The sequence below is a fragment of the Ictidomys tridecemlineatus genome, chromosome 4 (genome assembly GCF_052094955.1).
Source record: "Ictidomys tridecemlineatus isolate mIctTri1 chromosome 4, mIctTri1.hap1, whole genome shotgun sequence".
NCBI lineage: Eukaryota > Metazoa > Chordata > Mammalia > Rodentia > Sciuridae > Ictidomys > Ictidomys tridecemlineatus.
The window spans coordinates 61,552,968-61,575,845 of record NC_135480.1 but is presented as its reverse complement, the minus strand read 5'-3'; the positions used below and the strand labels follow the sequence as shown (position 1 = coordinate 61,575,845).

Below are 22,878 nucleotides of genomic sequence, written 5' to 3'. Positions count from 1 at the left end.
TTGTTTTTTTGGGATTGGCTAACTTCACTTAGCATTATATTCTCCAACTCCATCCATTTACCTGTAAATGCCATGATTTTATTCTGAATAATATTCCATTGTGTATATATACCACATTTTCTTATCCATTCATCTACTGAAGGGCATCTACATTGATTCCACAGTTTAGCTATTGTGAATTATGCTGCTATAGACATTGATGTGACTGTGTCCCTGTAGTATCTATTTTAAAGTCCTTTGGGTACAGACCGAGGAGTGGGATAGCTAGGTCATTCCCAGTTTTCCAAGCAATTTTCATACTGATTTCCATATTGGCTGCACCATTTTGCAGTCCCACCAGCAATTATGAGTGTGCCTTTTCCCCCACATCATCTCCAATACTTATTGTTGTTTGTCTTCTTAATAGCTGCCATTCTGACTGGAGTGAGATGAAATCTTAGATTTGATTTGCATTTCTCTAATTTTCAGTATTTTTTTCATATATTTGTTGATTGATTGTAAATCATCTTCTGAGAATTGTCTGTTCAGTTCCTTGGCCCATTTGTTGATTGGGTTATTTGTTTTTTTGGTGTTTAGCTTTTTGAGTTCTTTATATACCCTAGGGATTAATGCTCTATTTGATGTACAAGTGGTAAAAATTTGCTCCCAAGCTGTAGGCTCTCTACCTCACTGATTGTTTCTTTTGCTGAGAAGAAACTTTTTAGTTTGATTCCATCCTATTTATTAATTCTTGTGCTTTAGGAGTCTTATTAAGGAAGTATGGGCCTGATCTGATATGATGGAGATTTGGACCTACTTTTTCTTCTATTAGATTTAAGATCTCTGGTTTAATTCCTAGGTCCTTGATCCACTTTGAGTTGAGTTTCGTGCATGGTGAGAGATAGAGGTTTAATTTAATTTTGTTGCATATGGATTTCCAATTTTCCCAGCACCATTTGTTGGAAGAGGCTATCTTTTCTCCAATGTATGTTTTTGGTGCCTTTGTTTAATATAACTGTAGTTACATGGGTTTGTCTCTGTGTCCTCTATGCTTTACTGTTGGTCTACCAGTTTATTTTGGTTCTAATACCATGCTGTTATTATTGCTGTGTAGTATAGTTTAAGGTCTGGTATAGTGATACTACCTGCTTCACTCTTCTTGCTAAGGATTGTTTTAGCTATTCTGGCTCTCTTATTTTTCTAGATGAATTTTATGACTGTTTCTATGAGGAATGTCATTGGGATTTTGATTGGAATTGCATTAAATTTGTATAATGCTTTTGGGTAGTATTGTCATTTTGACAGTATTTTTTTTCTGCCTGTCCAAGAACAAGGGAGATCTTTCCATCTTCTAAAAATCTTTAATTTCTTTCTTTAGTATTCTGTAGTTTTCATTGTAGAGATCTTTCACTTCTTCTGTTAGGTTGATTTCCAAGTATTTCATTTTTTTTTTTTTTGAGGCTATTGTAAATGGGGTGGTTTTCCTCATTTTCCTTTCAGAGGATTTGTCATTGATATATAGAAATGCCTTTGATTTATAGGTGTTGATTTTGTATCCTGCTACTTTCCTGAATTCATTTACTAGTTTTAGAAGTTTTCTGGTGGAATTTTTTGGGTCTTATAGGTATGGAAACATTGTCGGCAAATAGTGATAATTGGAGTTCTTCTTTTCCTATCTGTATCCCTTTAATTTCTCTCATCTGTCTAATTGCTCTGGCGATTGTTTCAAGAACTATGTTAAATAGAAGCGGTGAGGGCTGGGGATGTGGCTCAAGCAGCAGCGCGCTCGCTTGGCATGCATGCGGCCCGGTTTCGATCCTCAGCACCACATACAAAGATGTTGTGCCCGCCAATAATTAAAATAAATAAATAAATTCTCTCTCTCTCTCTCTCTCTCTCTCTCTCTCTCTCTCTCTCTCTCTCCCCCCCTCCCCCCTCCCTCCCTCTCCCTCTCCTCTCTCTTTAAAAAAAAAAAAATAGAAGCTGTGAAAGAGGGCATCCCTGCCTTGTTCCAGTTTTTAGAGGGAATGCTTTCAATTTTTCTCCATTTAGAATGATGTTGGCCTGGGGCTTAGCATAGATAGCTTTTACAATGCTGAGCTATGTTCCTGTTATCCCTAGTTTTTCTAGTGTTTTGAACATGAAGGGGCACTGTATTTTGTCAAATTCTTTTTTCTGTATGTATTGAGATGATCATATGATTCTTTAAGTCTATTGTTGTGATGAATTATATTTATTGATTTCCCTATGTTGGACCAACCTTGCATCTCTGGGATGAACCCCACTTGATTGTGGTGCACGATCTTTTTGATAAATTTTTGAATTTGATTTGCCAGAATTTTATTGAGAATTTTTGCATCTATGTTCTTAGAAATATTGGTCTGATGTTTTCTTTCTTGAGTGTGTCTTTGGGCTGGGGATGTGGCTCAAGGGGTAGCACGCTTTCCTGGCCCCGGTTTGATCCTCAGCACCACATACAAAACAAAGATGTTGTGTCCGCCAAAAAACTAAAAAATAAATGTTGAAAAAATTCTCTCTCTCTCTTTAAAAAAAAAAAAAAGAATGTGTCTTTGCCTGGTTTTGGAATCAGGGAGATATTGGCCTCATAGAATGAGTTTGGAAGTGCTCCCTCTTTTCCTATTTCTTGAAATAAATTGAAGAGTATTGGTATTAGTTCTTTTTTAAAGGTCTTGTAGAACTCAGCTGTGTATCCATCTGGTCCTGGGCTTTTCTTGTTTGGTAGGCTTCTGAAGGCATCTTCTATTTCATTGCTTGAAATTGATCTGTTTAAATTGTGTATATCATCCTGATTTAGGCAAATAATATGACTCTAGAAATTTGCCAATGCCTTCAGTATTTTCTATTTTACTGGAGTACAAATTTTCAAAATAATTTCTAATTATCTTCTGTGTTTTTGTAGTTTCTGTTGAATCATATTTCATTTTTCACCACGTATGTTAGTAATTTGAGTTTTCTTTCTACTTCTCTTTGTTAGCATGGCTAAGGGTTTGTCAATTTTATTTATTTTTTCAAAGAACCAACTTTTTTGTTTTATCAGTTTTTTTAGTTGTTTCTTTTGTTTCGATTTCATTGATTTCAGCTCTGATTTTAATTATTTCCTGTCTTATACTGCTTTTGGTGTTGATTTGTTCTTCTTTTTCAAGGGTTTGCGATGTAATGTTAAGTCACTTATTTGTTGACTTTTTCTTCTTTTAAGGAATGAACTCCATGCAATGAACTTTCCATTTAGTACAGCCTTCATAGTGTCCCAGAGATTTCGATATGTTGTATCTGTGTTTTCATTCACCTCTCAGAATTTGTTAATCTCCTTCTTGATGTCTTTTGCAGCCCATTGTTCATTCAGTAGCAGGCTTTTGTTTTTTTATCTTATCATTGATTTCTGATTTCATTCCATTATTATCTTATAGAATGCAGGATAGTATCTTTACTTTTCTATATTTGCTAGGAGTTGCTTTGTGGCATAATATATGGTCTATTTCAGAGAAGGGTTCATGTGCTGCTGAGAAGAAAGTGCATTTGTTCATTGAAGGATGAAATATTCTATATATATCAGTTAAGTCTTAAGTTATTGATTTTATTATTGAGTTCTATAGTTTCTTTGTTCAGTTTTTGTTTGGATGATCTATCCAGTGGTGAAAGAGGTATGTTAAAGTTAGCCAGAATTATTGTGTTGTGGTCTGTTTGACTCCTGAACTTGAGAAAAATTTGTTTGATGAATGTAGATGCTTCATTGTTTGAGGCATATAAATTTATTATTGTTACATCTTGTTAATGAATGTTTCCCTTAAGCGGTATGAAATGTCCTTTTTTTATCCCTTTTGATTAACTTTGACTTGAAGTCTATTTTAATATGAGGATGGAAACTCCTTCTTGCTTCTGCAGTCCATGAAGATTGGTATGATTTTTCCCAACCTTTCACCTTCAGTCTGTGGATGTCTTTTCCTATAAGATGAATCTCTTGGAGGCAGCATATTGTTGTGTCTTTTTTTAAAATCCAGTCGCCAGTCTATGTCTTTTGATTGGTGAGTTTAGGCCATTAACATTCAGGGTTATTATTGAGACATGATTTGTATTCCCAGCCATTTTTGTTTATGTTTGGTATTTAACCTGACTTGGCTTCTCCTTTGATTAGTTTTTCCTTTAGTGTAATACCTCCCTTTGCTGATTTTCATTGTTGTTTTTCAATTCCTCTTCATGGAATATTTTACTGAGGATTTTCTGTAGTATAGGCTTTCGAGTTGTGAATTCTTTCAACTTTTGTTTATCATGGAAGGTTTTTGTTTCATCATCAAATCTAAAGCTTAATTTTGCTGGATATAAGATTCTTGGTTGGCATCCATTTTCTTTCAGAGCTTGATATATGTTGTTCCAGGATCTAGCTTTCAGGGTCTGGGTTGAAAAATCTGCACATAATCTAATTGGTTCCCCCTATATGTAATCTGATTCCTTTCTCTCGTTGCTTTTAATATTCTGTCCTTATTCTGTATGTTAGACATTTTCATTATAATGTGCCTTGGTGTGGATTTGTTGTGGTTTTATACATTTGGCATCCTATAAGTCTCTTGAATTTGGTTTTCCAATTTATTCTTCATGTTTGGAAAGTTTTCAGATATTATTTTATTGAATAGATTGCTCATTCCTTTCTTTGGTTTGGAAATCTATTCCTTCCTCTATCCCAATAACTCTTAAATTTGGTATTTTTATGCTATTCCATATTTCTTAAATGTTCTGCTCATGATTTCTTAACATTTTTACTGTATTGTCTACATTCTTTTCAAGATTATATATATTTTGTCTTCATTGTCTGAGGTCCTGTCTTCCAAATGGTCTAATCTGTTGATGATGTTTTCAATTGAACTTTTAATTTGGTTTATTTTTTTTTTCATTCAAGGATATCTGTTTGGTTTTTTTTAGAACCTCTATCTCCCTATTGAAGCAATCTTTTGCTTCCTGTATTTGTTTATGTAGCTCTTTGTCAGAATGATCTTTTGCTGCCTGTATTTGCTGTCCTTTAATTTGCAGAAAAATTTAATTAATGTACATCCTGAACTCCTTCTTTGTAATTTCTTTTGCTGTGCTTGCCATGGATTCTGATAATGTGGTATCTTGATTTGTTTGGGGCACTTTCTTCCTTTGTCTTTTCATATTGCTTGTATGTCTTCCTTTCTAGCACTGTGGATCCAAGGTGTGTTACCGTTTTTACCTTATAGGCTTATAGTGCCCATGTAGGGATCCAATACCTCTCCTTTGAGGTGAAGGACAATGTTATTAGGGTGTATAAATAGTATACACCCTAAAAACAAATGTTTGGTATTAAGATTTTTATAGTTTGGTCACAGTGTACAGAAATGGTGAATTCAATTATTATCTACAATATACTCAATAGGTTTGTAAAAGGGTTTACAGTTTCTGATGGTGGACAAAGAACCAGAAGTGAGGAGTAGAAGGATATGCTGAGGAGGTAGGAGGTGAGGACATAGAGTGGTTATGCCTTAGAAAGTGTGAAAGAGAAATCTAAAGAGGAAGATTAGTAGCAGAAGGGAGAGGAAGTAATTTTGGGTAGTCAAGTAAGTGGGAAGACAGTAAGTAGAGTACATAAAATAAACACATATTTATTAAGAAAAATTTTAAAAAAAGTTAAAATAGTAGAAATTGGTGTGATAAAAGGAAAAAAAAAGGAATATACAACACAGCTGTCATTCTTTTCAGACATCCCAGTCTTAAAAAATCCTAATTCATGCAAAGTACTTGGTTTCACAAACATTGAGGATATGAGGGCGGGAGAACAGAGAGGAAGAAGGAGGGGGAAAAATGTCTGGAAAGAAGGAACAAGGATTGTTTTGGTTGGAGATCTGTATCTTTCCTGCTTCCCTTCTCATCCAATAGTGGGGTTGTCTGTTGTTAGCTGGTATCTCCGCCCTCAGGATGGTAACCGGGTGTCATTGTGCAGGGGTATGGGCTGTCTTATAGAGGGGGGAGTTAGAAACTGGGTATCTGACCAGCCGGAGTTCCAAACTGGGAGTTGCCCCCACAGAAGATGGTGATGAAGGTGGCCCAAGATGGAGGCCCCTGCTTTCAGTGGTGGGCTGTTGGGTCAGGTGGGGGGAGCTGAGCCATGGTGTTGGACCATGAGTTCATAGATGAGCTTTGTGGCATGCAGTGTGTGGCTGTCGGCTGACTTCAGAGCCTGTGTGAAGTTCTTGGGTGCAGGCAGGCTACTGCATGTAGGGGACTATCTCTGCTGCTGCAGAGTCCCAAGATGGCGGTGACCTGGGGAGCCCCATGTGGGTAGATGGGGGTCCACCCAGGAGAGGCAGCTGGAGTTCCTGCATGTGGGAAACTGCCAGGTGTTCTGCATGGGAGTGGCCTTGGTGATTTCTACTTGGGTGGGTGGCCGAAAGTTCTGTGCAGGTATTGATGGTGCCGGCTCAGGTACCCCATAGTCTTTCGTGGGCGAGTAGTTGGGAGACCTACTCTGATGCTGTGGACTGGAACCTGGTGGCCATGATTTCTGCACAGGAGCAGGAATATCACTGGCAGAGAAGCAGTATTCTTTTTTTTTTTTTAAAGAGAATTTTAATATTTATTTTTTTTAATTATCAGCGGACACAACATCTTTGTTTGTACGTGGTGCTGAGGATTGAACCGGGGCCGCACGCATGCCAGGCAAGCGTGCTACCGCTTGAGCCACATCCCCAGCCCGAGAAGCAGTATTCTTAATACTGAGTCCCAGGTCACTGAGCAACCCAGAATGCTGCCTCCCTCTGGCGTGCCATCTTGGATCCCCAGTGAACTTAGTTTTTATTTGCCTGTACATATCTCAGGATATGGATTTTATTCATTTTTCAAAAGAATATTGATCAGATCAGAGAGATTAACTCAGGCCAAATTTATGATTTTAGCAGTTTCTTTTGATGGTGCTGAGGGCCCTTTTGATGTGGCATTTCATGGTGAAAAGGTAGAAGGGCAAAAAGCAAGGGAGGTTGGCCCAAATCACCCTTTTATCAGCATTCCCCACCCAATCCCCCGGTAATGGGGATTGAACCAAGGCTCTGTGCAGGCTAGGCACCCTTTTATGGTGGTATTAGTCCCATCCATGAGTGCAGAGCCCTTATGGCCTAATAGCTTCTTAAAGGTTCCACATCTTTTTTTTTTAATATTTATTTTTTAGTTTTAGGTGGACACAATATCTTATTTTTATGTGGTGCTGAGGATCGAACCCAGTGCCTCATGCATGCTAGGGGAGCACTCTACCATTGAGCCACAAACCTCAGCCCCAAGGTCCCACCTCTTAATACTGTTAAAATAGCATTTACATTTCAGCGAGTTTTGGAGGTGAGAGGGGGCAAACATTCAGACCATAGTAGAGTATAGCTGCAGTTTGTTTCATCAGTTGATGGGCATTTCATTTTTTTCCAGTTTGGGGCTATTATAAGTAAGGCTGTTGTAGACATTTATGTGTAAATCTTTGTGTGGACATGTTTTCATGTCTCTTGGGTAATTACCTACGAGTGTGATTGCTGGATCCATTGACAAAATTGTGAACTTTAAAAGAAACTGAGAAAGTATTTTCCAAAGTGGCTTTACAGTTTTACGTTCCTGACAGGAATGTATGAGCATCCTAGTTGTGCCTCATTCTTATTAACACTGGGGATTGTTAGTTTTTTCAAAAATTTAGTCATTCTAGAGGGTGTTCAGTGGTATCTTGTTTTAATTTGCTTTTCCATAATTACTAGTGATGGTAAACACCTTTCTATTGTTAATAAGCCATCAGATAATTTCTTTTGTGAAGTATATATTCAGATATTTTGCCCATATTTAAACATGGGGTTGTTTGACTTATTTTTGCGCTATAAGAATTTTTTATATATTCCAAACAAGCCCTTTTTCAGATTCCCTCCCACCCCTAGTCTGTGGCTTGCTTTATCGTTTTATTAATTATGTTTTTGAAAAGTAAAAGTTTCAGTTTTGATGAAATAAATCTATTTATCTATCTATCTATCTATCTATCTATCTATCTATCTATCTATTTATTTTCTTTAGCACTGTTGGGGATTAAACCTAGGGCATCTTTCATTCTAGGCAAACTCTCTGACTCTGAGCCATATTCCCAACCCTTTTTTATTTTATTTTGGGACAGGGCTTGCTAAGTTGCCCAGGTTGGCCTCAAACTTGTGATCTTCCTGCTTCAGCTTCTTGAGTACCTGGGATTACAGGGTTATGCCATTATTCCTGGCTTTGATGAAACTTCTTTCATAAAAATTTTCTTCTTTGGTTTGTGCTTTTTAATGGTTTACTTTAGAACTTCGATTATTATAACATCACAAAGATTTTTCCTGTTTTCTTTCACAAAATTAATTTTAGCTCTTAGGTTTTCATTTCTAGTTAGCTGAATGACAATCTTTTCCCCATTGAATTAGCTTTTTCACTTTTGTTGAAAGTCAGCTGGCATGTATCTGTTTATTTGCTTGGACTCCCTTTTGATTCATTGGATGATATATCTGTCTTTATGCCACTACTACACTATTTGTACTGTGGCCTTATAGTAAGTCTTGAAATTTTAATTTTGTACTTATTTTTCAGAGTTGTTTCAATTATTCTAGATATTTTGTTTTTCAATATAAATTTTAGTATTAGCTTGTCAGCTTCTTCAAAAAGTTTGCTAGAATTTTGATTAGTATTGTATGAATCTATAGAACAATTTTAGGTAAAATTGTCATTTTAACAATATTGAGGCTTCCAGTTCATGAACATGGTATATATATTCTCAATTTATTTTGGTCTTCTTTAATTTCCCTTTGCATTATTATAGTTTTTAGTATACAAGTATTCCATATCTTTCTGTTAAACTTATTTGCAAGTATTTTATTTTACTTATTTTATTTTTAAAAAATATTTATTTTTTATTTATAGGTGGACACAGTATCTTTATTTTATATGAGGATGGAACCCAATGCCTCACACCTGTGAAATGAGCGCTCTACCTCTGAGCCATAATCCTAGCCTCATATTTTATTTTTTGATGCTATTATAGATGGAACATTCAAAAGTCATTTTTTGGTTGTTGATTGCTGATATGGGAATGCAATTAATTTAAAATATTATCTTATATCCTGTGTTACCTTGTTAAAATTCTTTCATTAGTTTGATAACTTTTTAAAGTAGTTTCCCCTCTATATGATCAAATCATGTGAAAAGACAGTTTTACTTTTTTCATTTCTTTTTTTTTTTGTACTGGAGATTGGACCCAGGGGTGCTTTACCACTAAGCCATATCTCCAGCCCTTTTTATTTTGAGACAGGGTCTTGCTAAGTTGTTTAGACCCTTGTTAAATTGCTGAGGCTGGCTTTGAATTTGTGATACTCCTGCCTCTGCCTCCCAAGCCGTTGAGATTATAGGTGTGTGCCACTGCACCTGGCATTACTGTTTCCTTTCTAATTTATAATGCATCATTACTTTTTTTTTTTTTGCCTTTTTTCACTGTCTAAGATTTCTAATATAATTGTGAATACAAGGGTGAGAGTGGACATCTTTGCTTTTTTCTCTTTTGCTTTCTTCCTGATTTTAGGCAAAAAGCTTGAGCCTTTTACCATTGCACAGGCAACTGTAAATTAATTTTTCATAGATACTCTTTATTGAGTAGTGGTTGAGGAATTCCCTTTTTCTCTAGTTTCAGAAGGGTGTTTGCCTATGTGTTTCAGTACTGGGAATTGAGCCCAGAGGCACTTCGCTACCGAGCTACATCCTCAGTCCTTTTTATTTTTTGTCTTGAGACCCTTAAGGAAGACTCTTCTTGCTAATTTGCTTAGGGCCTCACTAAATTGCTGAGAGTGGCTTTGAATTTGGGATCCTCCTGCCTCAGCCTTCTGAGTTCCTGGGATTGGAGATGTGCACCACCGTATCTAGCTCCTTTTGTTTGTTTGTTTTTGGGTACTCGGGATTTCACCCAGTGGCACTTGGCCACTGAGCCACATCCACAACTTTTTTTTATATTTTAGTTAGAGAAGTGGTCTCACTGACTTGCTTAACACCTTGCTGTTGCAGAGGCTGGCTTTGAACTCAAACCTCCTGTCTCAGTCTCCTGAGCTGCTGGGATTACAGGCATGTGCCACTGCACCCAGCTGTTTGTTTTTTCAGACAAGGCTCTCTCTATGTTGCCTAGGCAGATCTCAAATTCATGGACTCAGGAAATGCTCCTGTCTCAGCTTCTCATGTAACTGAGCTGCAGGCATGCTTGGCCAGTGTTTATTATTTTTATGGCTGAATAATATTCCATTTTATTTTATGGATATATTACATCTTATTTATTCATTGATTTGTTGAGGGTGTTTAGATTGTTGAGTAAGTTTTTGTTGTTGTTGTTGTTGGTACTGGGATTTTAATCTAGGGATGGTCTACCACTGAACTATATTCCCAGCCCTTTTTGTTTTTCTATTTTAAAACAGGGTCTTGATAAATTGCCCAGTTGGCAAAGCAGTATATATATTTTCAAGTACATATAGAATATTTTCCAGAATAGATCATGTGTTAGGCTATAAATAATTATCAATATATTTATAAAGATCAAAATTATACACAGTATGTTTTCTGTCTATAATGGATGAAGCTAGAAATCAATAGAATGAAAACTGGAAATTTTCAAGAAAGTAAATTACACACACTTAAACTAGTGGGTCAAAGAAAGAAGTCTTGGGCAAATTATAAAATAAGACAAATGAAAATAAAAACATACCAAACTTATGGTATGCTGTGAAAGCAGTACTGGGGGGAATTTTATAGTTGTAAATGTCTGTGTTAAGAAAGAAGAAGGATTACCAGATGTGGTGGCATACCCCTAATCTGAGTGACATGAGAGGCTGAGGCAGGATGATCCTTTTGCAATTTAGTATGGCTCTGAGCAACTTAGAAACCTTGTCTCAAGATGAAAAGGACTGAGGATGTGGCTCAGTGGTTAAGCACCTATGGGTTCAATCCCTGGTACCAAAAAACCAAATCAAACCAACCAAAAACTCAATTCAAAACAATCTAACTGTAGGCCTTAAGAAACAAGAAAAATAGCAAACTAAACCCCAAGCCAGCCAGCAAGAAGAAAATAATAAAGACTAGAGATGAATGAAATAGAGAATAGAAAAATTTCAGAGATAGAGAACAGAAAAACAATGAAAAAAATCAGTGAAAACAGATTTGATTCTTTGAAAAGATCACCAAATTGAAATACCCTTAGCTAGATTTAGCAAGAGAGAGAAGATGCAAATAACTAATATCAGACAAAAAAGTGGGGATGGTGCCTGACAGAAATTGAAAGGATTGTTAGAGAATACTGTGAACAGTGTTCTCTCGAAAGTTAGATAATCTAGATGCAATGGACAGTTTCATAGAAACATGCAAATTGAAACAAAAGAAATAGAGATTGAATCTGTAATTTAAAAAACCTTCCATGAAAGACATGTCTAATTCTAGATGGCTTCTCTGGTGTATTCTACCAAACAGTTTAAGAATGAATACCAGCCTTACTCAAAGTACTTCTAAAAAATAAAACGAGGGAATACTTCCCAACATGTTCTATGAAGCCATCATTATTACCCTGATACCAAAGTCTAACAGAGATATGAGAAGAAAACTATAGGCTATATCCTTTATGAATATAGATGCAAAAATTAATGAAGTACTGTACCAGGAAACCAAGTCCAACAACAGGTTAAAAGGACATATGTCATAGCCAAGTAAAGTTTATTCTATGAATGCAAAGGAGGTTCAGAATAAGAAAATTAGTTAATAAATTTACCATATTAATAGAATAAAGGAAAAAAGACCCCACATGATTATCCTAATAGAGGCAGGGAAAGCATTTGATAAAATAAGCACTCTTGGGGTTGGGGTTGTGGCTTAATGGTAAAGTGCTTGCCTAGCGTATGTGGGGCACTGGGTTCGATTCTCAGCACCACATATAAACAAATAAATGAATAAAAGTCCATTAATAATTAATAAAAACTAAAAACAAATAAGCACTCTTTCATGATAAAGAGAGTCAGCAAACTAGAAATAGAAGGAAACTTCCTTAATATGTTACAAATATTATTATACTCAATGGTGACAATGAGTCTTTTTTAAAATATTTATTTTTTAGGTGTAGGTGGACATAATGCCTTTATTTTATTTACCTATTTTTATATGGTGCTGAGGATCGAACACAGGGCCTCGCACATGCTAGGCGAGTGCTCTACTACTGAGCCACAGCCCTGGCCCCCAGACTGAGTTTTTCCCTCCAAGATCAAGAAGACTACAAAGATGTACATTTTCACTGCTATTCTCTTGTGATTTGATGTTCTATCTGAATGTGGTATTTGCTTCATTAATTTTTAAAAATTAAGTTTAAAAATTCATTTGAGGCCTGGTATTGTGGCTCAGCGGTAGCGCACTTGCCTAGCATGTGTGAGGCACTGGGTTCGATTCTCAGCACCATAAATAAATAAATAAATAAATAAAGGTCTATCAACAACTAAAAACAAAACAAAATTAAAAAAAATCATTTGAAATATTTGATTACACATTATTCTGTCTGCTCCACAGTGGCTTTTTCCTCATGAATGTCCTTTGTCTACCATGTTTTCCTGTTTTTTTTTCCTTTAAAAATTTTTATTTGTGTAGATCTAGTTTCTTCCTTATTTTTGATGGTTTTTCTTAAATGAGGAGGTTTTAAAGTTTTAGATGGGCACAATGCCTTTATTTAATTTATTTATTTTTAAGTGGTGTTGCTGAGGATCAAATCCAGGGCCTCCCATGTGCTAGGCAAGTGCTCTGTCTCTGAGCTACAGCCCAGCCCTCTCTAATTTTCTTTATGAACAGTGTTACACATGTATGTGAGTTTTAAACTCCACAGCCCATCTGTGAAGATGGGTGCTTCAGGGTTGCTCACAGCACAGTTTCTGTCTTTTTGTCCCAGTGGCAGTCTAGTTTGTGCCAGCCTGGCTTGTTTGTGTGATTCCTAATTTAGTTTTGCCTCTTCTACTTCTTCAAACTGTGAACAGGGAAGCTCTCTGTGTCAGCCTATGTTCCCTGTATTTGTTGTTGTAAATGCTAAATTTAAGTTTGGTGTATACCTCAGGAAACGTGTTTGAAGAAATGTACTTCCCCTTTCCATTTGGGGTTTTGGAGGCCTCATGTCTTATCTTTTTCTTCTTTCTCCAGGTTCTCTCTCCTTTTGGCATATTTCCCACTTATGTTATATGTCTCCTAGTTTTATTAGAGATCATCTTTCTTACTCTGTTGGTTTGAGATGATTTCTCAGAGAAGGAGGTGGGGATTCTCACTTTTCTCTGTCCTTTAAGATCAGAAGTACTTGAAATGATTTTTTTTCTTTCCACTAATACTGAGATCGAATCCAGGGATACTTTTCCACTACATCCCCAGCTCTTTTTACTTTTTATTACTTATTTTGAGCCAGGGTCTCATTAAGTTGCTGAGTCCGGCCTCAGGTTTATAATCTTCCTTTAGCCTATTGAGTAACTGGGATTACAAGTGTATGCCACTGCTCTTGGCTTTTTAAAAATGTATTTTTTTGCTAGTACTTTGTTCATTCAGTGAAAATGTTTAAGCTGGATTAAACTTTGTAATTACAAACTTCAAGAGTATAATATTTTCACCTATTTAACAAATGCTTCAATAGCATTTGCCATGTGTCAAGTGTGTTCCAACCGCTTTATTAATAAGTACTCATTTAATTCTCATAATTTTTCTATGAAGTGGGGATGTTCTTTTCATTTCCATTTGATTGATAGGAAAACTAACTTGCCTGAGGGCATCTAAGAAATAAGAATAGTTTCTACTCATTTTATGACAGGAGCATTTGTTGATCTTTACCATTCTGAAAATCCTGGGGTGCTAATGAATCCTTTAAAAGAAGTGTCCTTGTCTTATTCATCTTTATCCAAGCATACCATGTTTTATTGCATTTGGAGAGTATTGCATTTTTAATAACTTGAAAGTTTGTGACAGTCAAATCAAGTAAGTCTGTCAGAGCCATATTTCTAACATCTTTTGCTCACTCTGTGTTTCTGGATCACATTTTAGTAATTCTTGAAATATTTCAAGCTTTTTCATGAGTATCATTATTTCTGTTATAGTGGTCATTGATATTATTATTGCAATAGGTTTGAGGTGCTGTGAACTCTACCTGTATAAGATGGGGAATGTAATACATAAATGCTGTGTGGGTTTTGACTATTTCACTGACCAACCAGTGCCCCACCTCTCTCCCACTCTTCAGGACTCCCTATACTCTGAGGCACAACAATATTGAAATTAGCTAGTTATTAATCCTTCAATGGCCTCTAAGTTCTCAGTGAAAGGAAGAGTTGCATGTGTTTCACTTTTTTTTTTTTTTTTGCAGTACTAGGGATCAAACCCAGTGCTTTGTGCATGCTAATACTCTACTTCTGAGCTACACCCCAGCCCTGTGTCTCACTTTGAATCAAAAGTGAAATGATTAAGAAATGATTAAGCTTAGTGAGGAAGGCATGTCAAAAGTTGAGATAGGCTGAAAATAGATCTCTTGTGCTGAACAGTTAGCCAAATTGTGAATCCAAAGGAAAAATTTTTGAAGGAAATTGAAAATTGCTACTCCAGTAAACACACATAAGATAAGAAGTGAAACAGCCTTATTGTTTATATGGGAAAAATTTCAGTGATTTGGATAGAAGATAAAACAGCCACAATATTCTTGTAAGCTAAAGCTTTAAGAGCCAGGCCCTCAGTGTCCTCAATTAAGCTAGGGCCAAGAGGTGAGGGAGCTGAAGAAGGAAAGTTTACAAATAGCAGAGGCTGATTCATGAGGTTTAAGGAAAAAAGTGCAAAGTGAAGCAGTGGGTGCCAGTGCAGAAGCTGCAGCAGGTTATTCAGGAGACTAGCTAAAGATAATTGATGACAGTGATTACACTAAAAAACAGATTTTTTTTTTTTGTGTGTGTGTGTGTGTGTGCTGAAGAGTGAACCCAGAAGATCTTTACCACTGAACCATATTCCCAGCTCTTTTTTTATTTTTTATTTTGAGACAGGGTCTCACTTAGTTGCTTAGGGCCTTGCTAAGTTTCTGAGGCTGGTTTGGAACTTGTGATTCTCCTGCCTCAGCCTGTAGAGTTGTTGGGATTACAGGTGTGCACCAGTGCCCAGCGCCTAAGCAGCAGATTTTTAATATAAAAAAACAGCCTTATATTGGAAGAAGATGCCATTTAGTACTTTAATAACTAGAGAAGAGAAGTCAATCCCTGAATTCCTGGCTGTGGAGGACAGGCTTACTAAAGCAACTGGTGACCTTAACTTGAAGCTAGTGCTCATTTACCATTCTGAAAATCCTGGGTTCTTACACTAATCTACTCTGCCTGTTTCTTATAAATGGAACAGCGAAGCGTGGTTGACAGCACAGCTTTTTATAACATGATTTACTGAATATTTTAAGCCTATTGTTGAGACCTACTGCTTAGATAAAAAAACACTTCTTTGAAAGTATTACTGCTCATTGACAATGCTCCTGGTCACCCAAGAGCTCTGGTGGACATGTACAAGGTTAATGTTCTTTTCATGCCTGCTAACATCATCTGTTCAGCAGCTAATGATTTAAGAAATGCATTTCATAGGCTATCAATGCCATAGACAGTGATTCCTGTGATGATGGATTTTGGCAAAGTAAATTGAAAACCTGTAAAATATTCACTATTCTAAATGTCATTAAGAACATTGGTGATTTATAGGAGAAGGTAAAAAATATCCACAGTAACATGAACTTGGAAGAAATTGATTCCAGTTCCTCATGAATTACTTCAAGGGGTTCAAAACTTGAGTGGAGAAGAGGAAGTAACTGGAAAGTGATGGAAATAGCATGAAAACTAGGATTATAAGTGCATCCTGAAGATGTGACTAAATTGTTACAACCTCATGATAAAATTTTAATGAATAATGAGTTATGATAAGCAGAGAAAGTGGTTTTTTAGGTAGAATCTACTCTTGGTGAAGATGCTGTGAACATTGTTGAAATCACAACAACAAATTTAGAATATACATAAATATCGTTGATAAAGCAACAATAGGGTTTAAGAGGTTTTATTCTAATTTTGAAAGAAATTCTCCTGTAGTTAAAATGTTATCAAACAGCATTGCATGCTATAGAGAAATCTTCTATGGAAGGAAGAATCCATTGATATGTCAAATTTCATTGTTGTCTTATTTTAAGAAAGTGCCTTTGACTCCTAGCATCACCATAAAAAAGAAAAAAAAATGCCATAGCCATATCAGACTTCAGGAGCCACCATCCTGATTGCTCAGCGGGTATTGATATTCAGGCAAGATCCTCTTTTGGCAAAAAAAATTATGACTTACTCAATCGATTGTGACACTCAAATGATTGTTATAATTTTTTAACAGTATTTAAAATAAAGGTATGTCTATTTTTGAGACATAATGCTATTGCATACTTGATGAAATCCATCATACTGGAATCCAGTAAACACAATTTTCTTATTTACTGGGAAAACAAAGTTGTGTATGACTTGCTTTATTGCAATATTCTGTTTATTATAATGGTCTGAAATAAAATCTTTAATATCTCTGAGGTATGACTCAGTGCATATTTGTAAATAGATGGAATCCAGAAGGTATTCAGTGGGTGTTGGTGGTGAATTAAGATATTTTAAGTGCCAAATAATTTGCTGTCTTCCAAACCTGTTTAATTTTAGTTGCTTATTCTGCTTGCTTTGTTTAAAAAATTTTTTTTTCAGGTAATCATTTTAATGGCCATTTAAAAACAGCCACTGTATTCTAGAACAAAATTGTAAAGATTTCTTTTTGAAAGTGTTATCACTGTGGTGATATATAAGCACTAGTTCCCTTATCTCTACTTGCTGCCCAAGTGTTATAATATTTAATCAATGTCATTTGTAAAATAATAGGTTAACTAACTCAATGTAGCATGATTATAATATTTAATCAATGTCATTTGTAAAATAATAGGTTAACTAACTCAGTGTAACATCATGTAGTATTTCATTTGTTTTTATTGCCAAGTTTAATTCCTTTATAAATTATATCACTGCTTATCCATTGTCTCTTTGATGGACAACTGTACTATTTATGATTAAAGGTGTTATAAATGTTTTTGTACAAGTGCTTGTGTGGATACTGTTTTTATTTCTCTTAGGAATACTTGGTACTGGAATAGCTGTATCAAGATAGATACAGGTTCACTGACTATAGGTGCATGCCTGTAATCCCAGAGACTCAGGAGACCAAGGAAGGAGGATCACAAATTTGAGCCCAGCCTCAGCAATTTAGCAAGGCCTTAAGCAGCTTAGTGAGACCCTGTTTCAGAATAAAAAAACAAAAATGGCTGGGGATGTGGCTTAATGTTAAAGCACCTTTGGATTCAGTCCCCAGTAAAATAAACAAATAGGTACATAGATAGATACAGGTTTAATTATATAATAAGTGCCAGACTTTTCCCCAAAGCAGTTTTGCCATTTTTACCTTCCTAACAGTGACATGTTAGGGTTTTATTGTACTTCATCTTCACTGATTTTTTTTATAGTTATAATCTTTAATTTTAGTGGATATGTTTATTTTTAATGTTAATTATTATGATTATTGATACCACATATCTACTACTATCACTCATAATTTGAGCATTCTTAGCTGTTTATCTTGGTAATGAAGTTAATGGGTTCATTACAGAGTTAGGGAGTATTCAATTCTGACACCAAGTATAAATTTGTAAGTCCCTAAGTCTGCCCCTTCACTACTCTGATACCAACTGCAGGTTAGGAGTCTTTAAGACTACTTTTACTCTGGGTGTGGTGGGGCACACCTGTAATCCCAGTGGCTTGGAAGACTGAGGCAGGAGAATCATGGGTTCAAAGTCACCCTCAACAAAAGCCAGGCGCTAAGCAACTCAGTGAGACCCTATCTCTAAATACAAAATAGGGCTGGATGTGACTCAGTGGCTGAATGCCCTCGAGTTCAGTCCCTAATCCCCGCCCCCCTAAAAAAACACTTTTACTTCTGACATATCTTACAAGTTTGGAGGCCTCAAGATCACTTTCAGATTTTATTATTTGTTAGAACTCTTAGAGCTTACAGAAAATTTACTCAATTTTGTCTTATTTTAGTGAAAGGATTCTGTTTAACATTAGCCAAGGGAAAAGGTGCCTTATGTAGGGTCTAATAGAGTCCAGTCACAGATTCCAGTTGTCCTCTTGCTGTAGACTTGACACAGTGCTTACTTCTTGAGCAACAGTGCATGACAATATGTGCAGAGTATTGTCAGTTAGAGAAGCTTATCTGAGCCATGGTGTGCAGAGTTTATATTGGGGTTCAGTCTCCTAGACATGATTGACTGCTTATGTTGTTGACTTTAGTCTCTAGTCTATGCAGAGGTTGAGCTGATACTATGTGGCACAAAGCCATCCCAACAGCCCCAGTAAATCACATTGTTAGTATAGACTATTTGGAATTGCCCAAGGTCCCCAGGTAAATAAAAAACACTCTTATCAAGCAGTATATTCCAAGGATTTGTAGCTTACTTCCAGAAACCAAAGACAAAGAGGTCAGACCTCTCTTTTGATACAGTTAATCTTTTACTGCACATTCTTCTATCCTGTTTGTTTTTTTAAAGCTAAAATATGCAAAATGATTGAATTAAAATGGTTACAATCTGTGACTAATTTAAGAAACTTAACTGGCTCATGTGGATATAGATTGGGATCTTGATTCTTTTATAAAAAATTTTGTCAGTACTAGGGATTGAACCCAGGGTTTTGTGCATGCCAGCCAAGTGCTCTACTATTGAGCTGTATCCCCAGTCCATGCTGTTGCTCTGCCTGTCTCTGGAGCTAACCTATTGAGCTATTTATTTATTTAGGTACTGGGCATTGAACCCGATGGTGCTTAACCATTGAGTCATATTCCCAGCCCTTTTTAAATATTTTAATTTAGAGATAGAGTCTCACTAAGTTGCTCAAGGCCTTGCTGAGTTGCTGAGGCTGGCTTCAAACTTGGAATCCTCCTGCCTCCTGAGCTGCTGGGATTACAGGCACATACCACTGCACCTGGCCCTATTGAACTCTTTAATCCAAATTTATGAAGATTGTGAAACCTGATGACATAGTTTTTGTTTTTTAATTAATTCAGCAGACATTGAACTTCTGAAATGTTCAGGCACTGTGCTACACATATAAATACTAATATACAAAGTATATTCATTGCTTTTGGCTCCTCAGTCAAGTCAGAGACAGTTGATAATCAAAGCAGGTGCTTATGTTGAAGTTGCTGGAGTTTTGATTTGCATTTCTCTAATTTCTAGAGATGATGAACCTTTTTTTAAATATTGTTGATTTATTGCATATCCTCTTCTGAGAAGTATCTGTTAGGTCCTTGGCCCATTTATTGATTGGGTTATTAGTTTTTTTGGTGTTTAGCTTTTTGAGTTCTTTATATACCCTAGAGATTAGTGCTCTATCTGATGTGTGAGGGGTAAAGATTTGCTCCCAAGCTGTAGGCTATCTATTCACCTCACAGATTGTTTCTTTTGCTGAGAAGAAACTTTTTAGTTTGATTCCATCCCATTTATTGATTCTTGGTTTTAATTCTTGCGCTATAGGAGTCTTTTTTGAGAGAGAGAGAGAGAATTTTAATATTTATTTTTTAGTTTTTGGCAGACACAACATCTTTATTTTTATGTGTGGTGCTGAGGATCGAACCTGGGCTGCACGCATGCCAGGCGAGCGCGCTACCACTTGAGCCACATCCCCAGCCCCTATAGGAGTCTTATTAAGGAGGTTGGGGCCTAATTTTGAGATAGAATTCTTGCTAAATTGCTGAGGCTGTCCTCAAACTTGCAATCCTCCTGAGTAATTAGGATTACAGACTTGTTTCACCATTCCCTGCTAATATTATTGGTAGTTAATAATAATAAAAATTCATGAGTCCTTAGGTTTAGTTAAAGGGAGACCTTATAATGCCGCAGTCTGTCTGGGCACAATTCAGGAGCCACTTGTCAAAAGAAACTAACTTTATTTTTAGAACTACAAAGGCCAAACAAAACAGCTCCTCAGAGCCCAACTACCACCACCGGCTTCCACAAGCCTCTCACCCACACCAACCTCACCACCTCCCCCAATCCTCCTGCTCTTGAGGCCGATTGGCTGGGTCGCATGGGCGGAGCCAAAGAAGTCCCCCAATGAGCAGCTCCGTGATCTGAAAGGGCAGGGAAACAGCCCAATGAGCAGCTCCGTGGAGGAGCCAATCAGCTAGATGTTGCTGGGGCCGCTGTGAGCCAATCATCAGCTGGCAGTCTGAAGGGCAGGGAAACAGCCCAATGAACATCACCGCAGAGGAGCCAATCAGCTAGATGTTGCTGGGGCCGCTGTGAGCCAATCATCAGCCGGCAGCTGGAAATTTGCTGGCAGCTGGAAGTTTGCTGGGGCCCCTTTGGCTGTGGCTCTCAACATTTTCCTTTTGTTATTTTTAATATTAAAAATTGGTTATTAACTCAAAACAAATACAGAAAGATTTTGAATAGTTATTTCTTTTCTTTTTTTAATATTTTTTAAGTGTTAGGTGGGCACAATCTTTATTTTACATTTACTTGGTGCTGAGGATCCAACCCAGTGCCTCGTGCATGCTAGACGTGCAGTCTACCACTGAGCCACAACCCCAGCCCCAATAGTTAACATTTCTTAACAGTCATTAGGGAAATTGAAATAATTTTTCAAGTGGTGTTTTGACTTTTTGCTCTTTTTTTTTTTTATGTTCTAGCTCACTATCATCCTCTTTTTTGTTCTTTTTACTTTCTTTTCTCTGCCTACTCTTATATCCCTCCTTAGTGCAATGAAGATTATTTATTTTGTTTTACTCTTTGAGAGCTTTTATGTATAGAGCAAAATTTGACATAAGCCAGGCTTAGTATTTCAGATTTTCTTATATTTTATTTAGGTGCTGACTCCCACAATTAAAAATATACTCATTAATTTGAGTTGAAATAGAAATGTGTGTGTGTGTGTGTGGGTGGTGTTTCATTGGCTGTAGGGATTTTAATAGCACAGGTTCTTGGCACATAGCAGAGAAGTCTTTAAACTCAGAATATTCAAGGTAAATTATCGTATCATCACATTTTATTTATCATTCAATGCCTCAATTTGTAAAGTACACTGTTATTTTATGTACCACTAAAATAGGAGAAAATACTGCTAATCATAATTAAAAGGGAAATCTCAGTATTATAAATTTAAAAAAAATTTTTTTTTTAAAGTCAGGGTTTCACTTTGTTGCCCAGTCTGGCCTCAAACTGTTGAGCTCAAGTGATCCTTCAGCTTCAACCTCTCAAGTAGTCAAGACTACAGGTGCTTTCTACTGTACCTGTCCATAAATATTAATACATAAAAGTGTGAATCTTAGTAAATCTGTGAAATTACACACATATGGAAACTATGCTTCCATTTTTACTACAACTTGTAGTAATTTTGTACTTTGATCAAAATTTGATTTTCACTTTTTCTGTAGTTCCCTCTATGTTGGTTGTTAAATTCAGTAAACAATTTCATCCCTTTCGAAGTCATTCTTATAATAATAGCTAACATTTATATAGAATTTACTGTGTGCTAGACACTATTTAGTGTATTTTTTATATTTTAGATAACTAAGTTTTAAAGTATCCTTATGTAGTGAGTGCTTTTAGTATTCCTATTTTATCAGTAGGAAACTAAGATACAGATCAATCACATGACTTGGCCCAAGATCATTCTGGTAAATGGTAGAGCTGGGCTTTGAATGTAAAAGGTCTAACTGCAATGATCATGCTTGTAGCAGTATTTTCCTGCACATCTTACCAGGCAGTATTTTGTGTTGGTAAATTCGTATGAAATTATTAAGTTATGCTTTTGGTAATTTTTGTTTGTATTTTTAGGACATTCAGTCAGAAGAAGGCTGCTATTGAAAGAGAGTATGCACAGGTAAGCTTGGAGCTGGAGATCCCCTTTCTAGGTATGCCTCTTTTCCTTGGCTTAAGGACAAATATGGTTGTCAAGAGAGAACCTTAGTGTTCTGTGTCTTCTTTGACTTCTCATTTCTGGCTACCTTTCTTTGATCCCCCTTTTGCTATATTTGAATCTTCAAGTGAGGAGCTAAGTTGTTCCTCATTACAAAGAGGAACTTGTTAGACATTATTTACAGTATTTGTATTTACAGATATGAATGATAATGAATACATTTCACAAATACATTTATTCATTTCCTTTATATGCTTAATTCTCTGCAGTCTATGTAAGGTTAATTTTTATACTTATTTAATCAAGCATTTAGTTCTTATTCAGCCCTGTTGATAGAGAATGGTATGCTTTTCAGTGTACAGTATGGAGTTATTTGTAGGAAAATTTAAGCATTTCCATCTTTAATTTTGATTAGACCCTTATTTGTGCCTCAGCTGAATATTGCAAGAAAAAATTATGTTGACCATCATTTTTTAGATGTGTAAAAATCACTATTTTTACACATATAAATGTACTTAATATACTATTGTACTTAATAATTATTATTAAGTACTTATATGTTAAGTACTTATTAAGTATTTATTATTAAGTACTTATATGTACTTAATAACTATTAAATATACTTAATAATTATTTAAAAATAACTATTTTTACACACATAAATGTACTTAACCTATAACTATTTTATGGGTTATAGGTAACCTATAAAAATAATTATAAAATGAAAAGAAGCTCTCTATGCTTGGAAAGATGGGACTTGTCACTGGATAAACAGGAACAATAGAAAAGAATCAAAGGAAAATCTCAGAGCATCAAAAACAATATATTGTTGTTTATATATAAACAACTA

At 36.0% G+C, this 22,878-nt stretch overlaps 1 protein-coding gene across 4 annotated transcripts in view; it reads left to right on the top strand.

Moving 5' to 3' along the window:
• The window catches only part of Fchsd2 (FCH and double SH3 domains 2), a 274,587-nt gene that overhangs the window by 42,900 nt on the left and 208,809 nt on the right, over positions 1-22,878 (top strand). For all 4 annotated transcript variants that reach the window (XM_078046647.1, XM_005323168.4, XM_021725065.3 and 1 more), the window contains one exon: positions 21,947-21,992. In XM_078046647.1, coding sequence (XP_077902773.1) covers positions 21,947-21,992 — 46 coding nt within the window. The remainder of the gene's footprint in view (positions 1-21,946; positions 21,993-22,878) is intronic.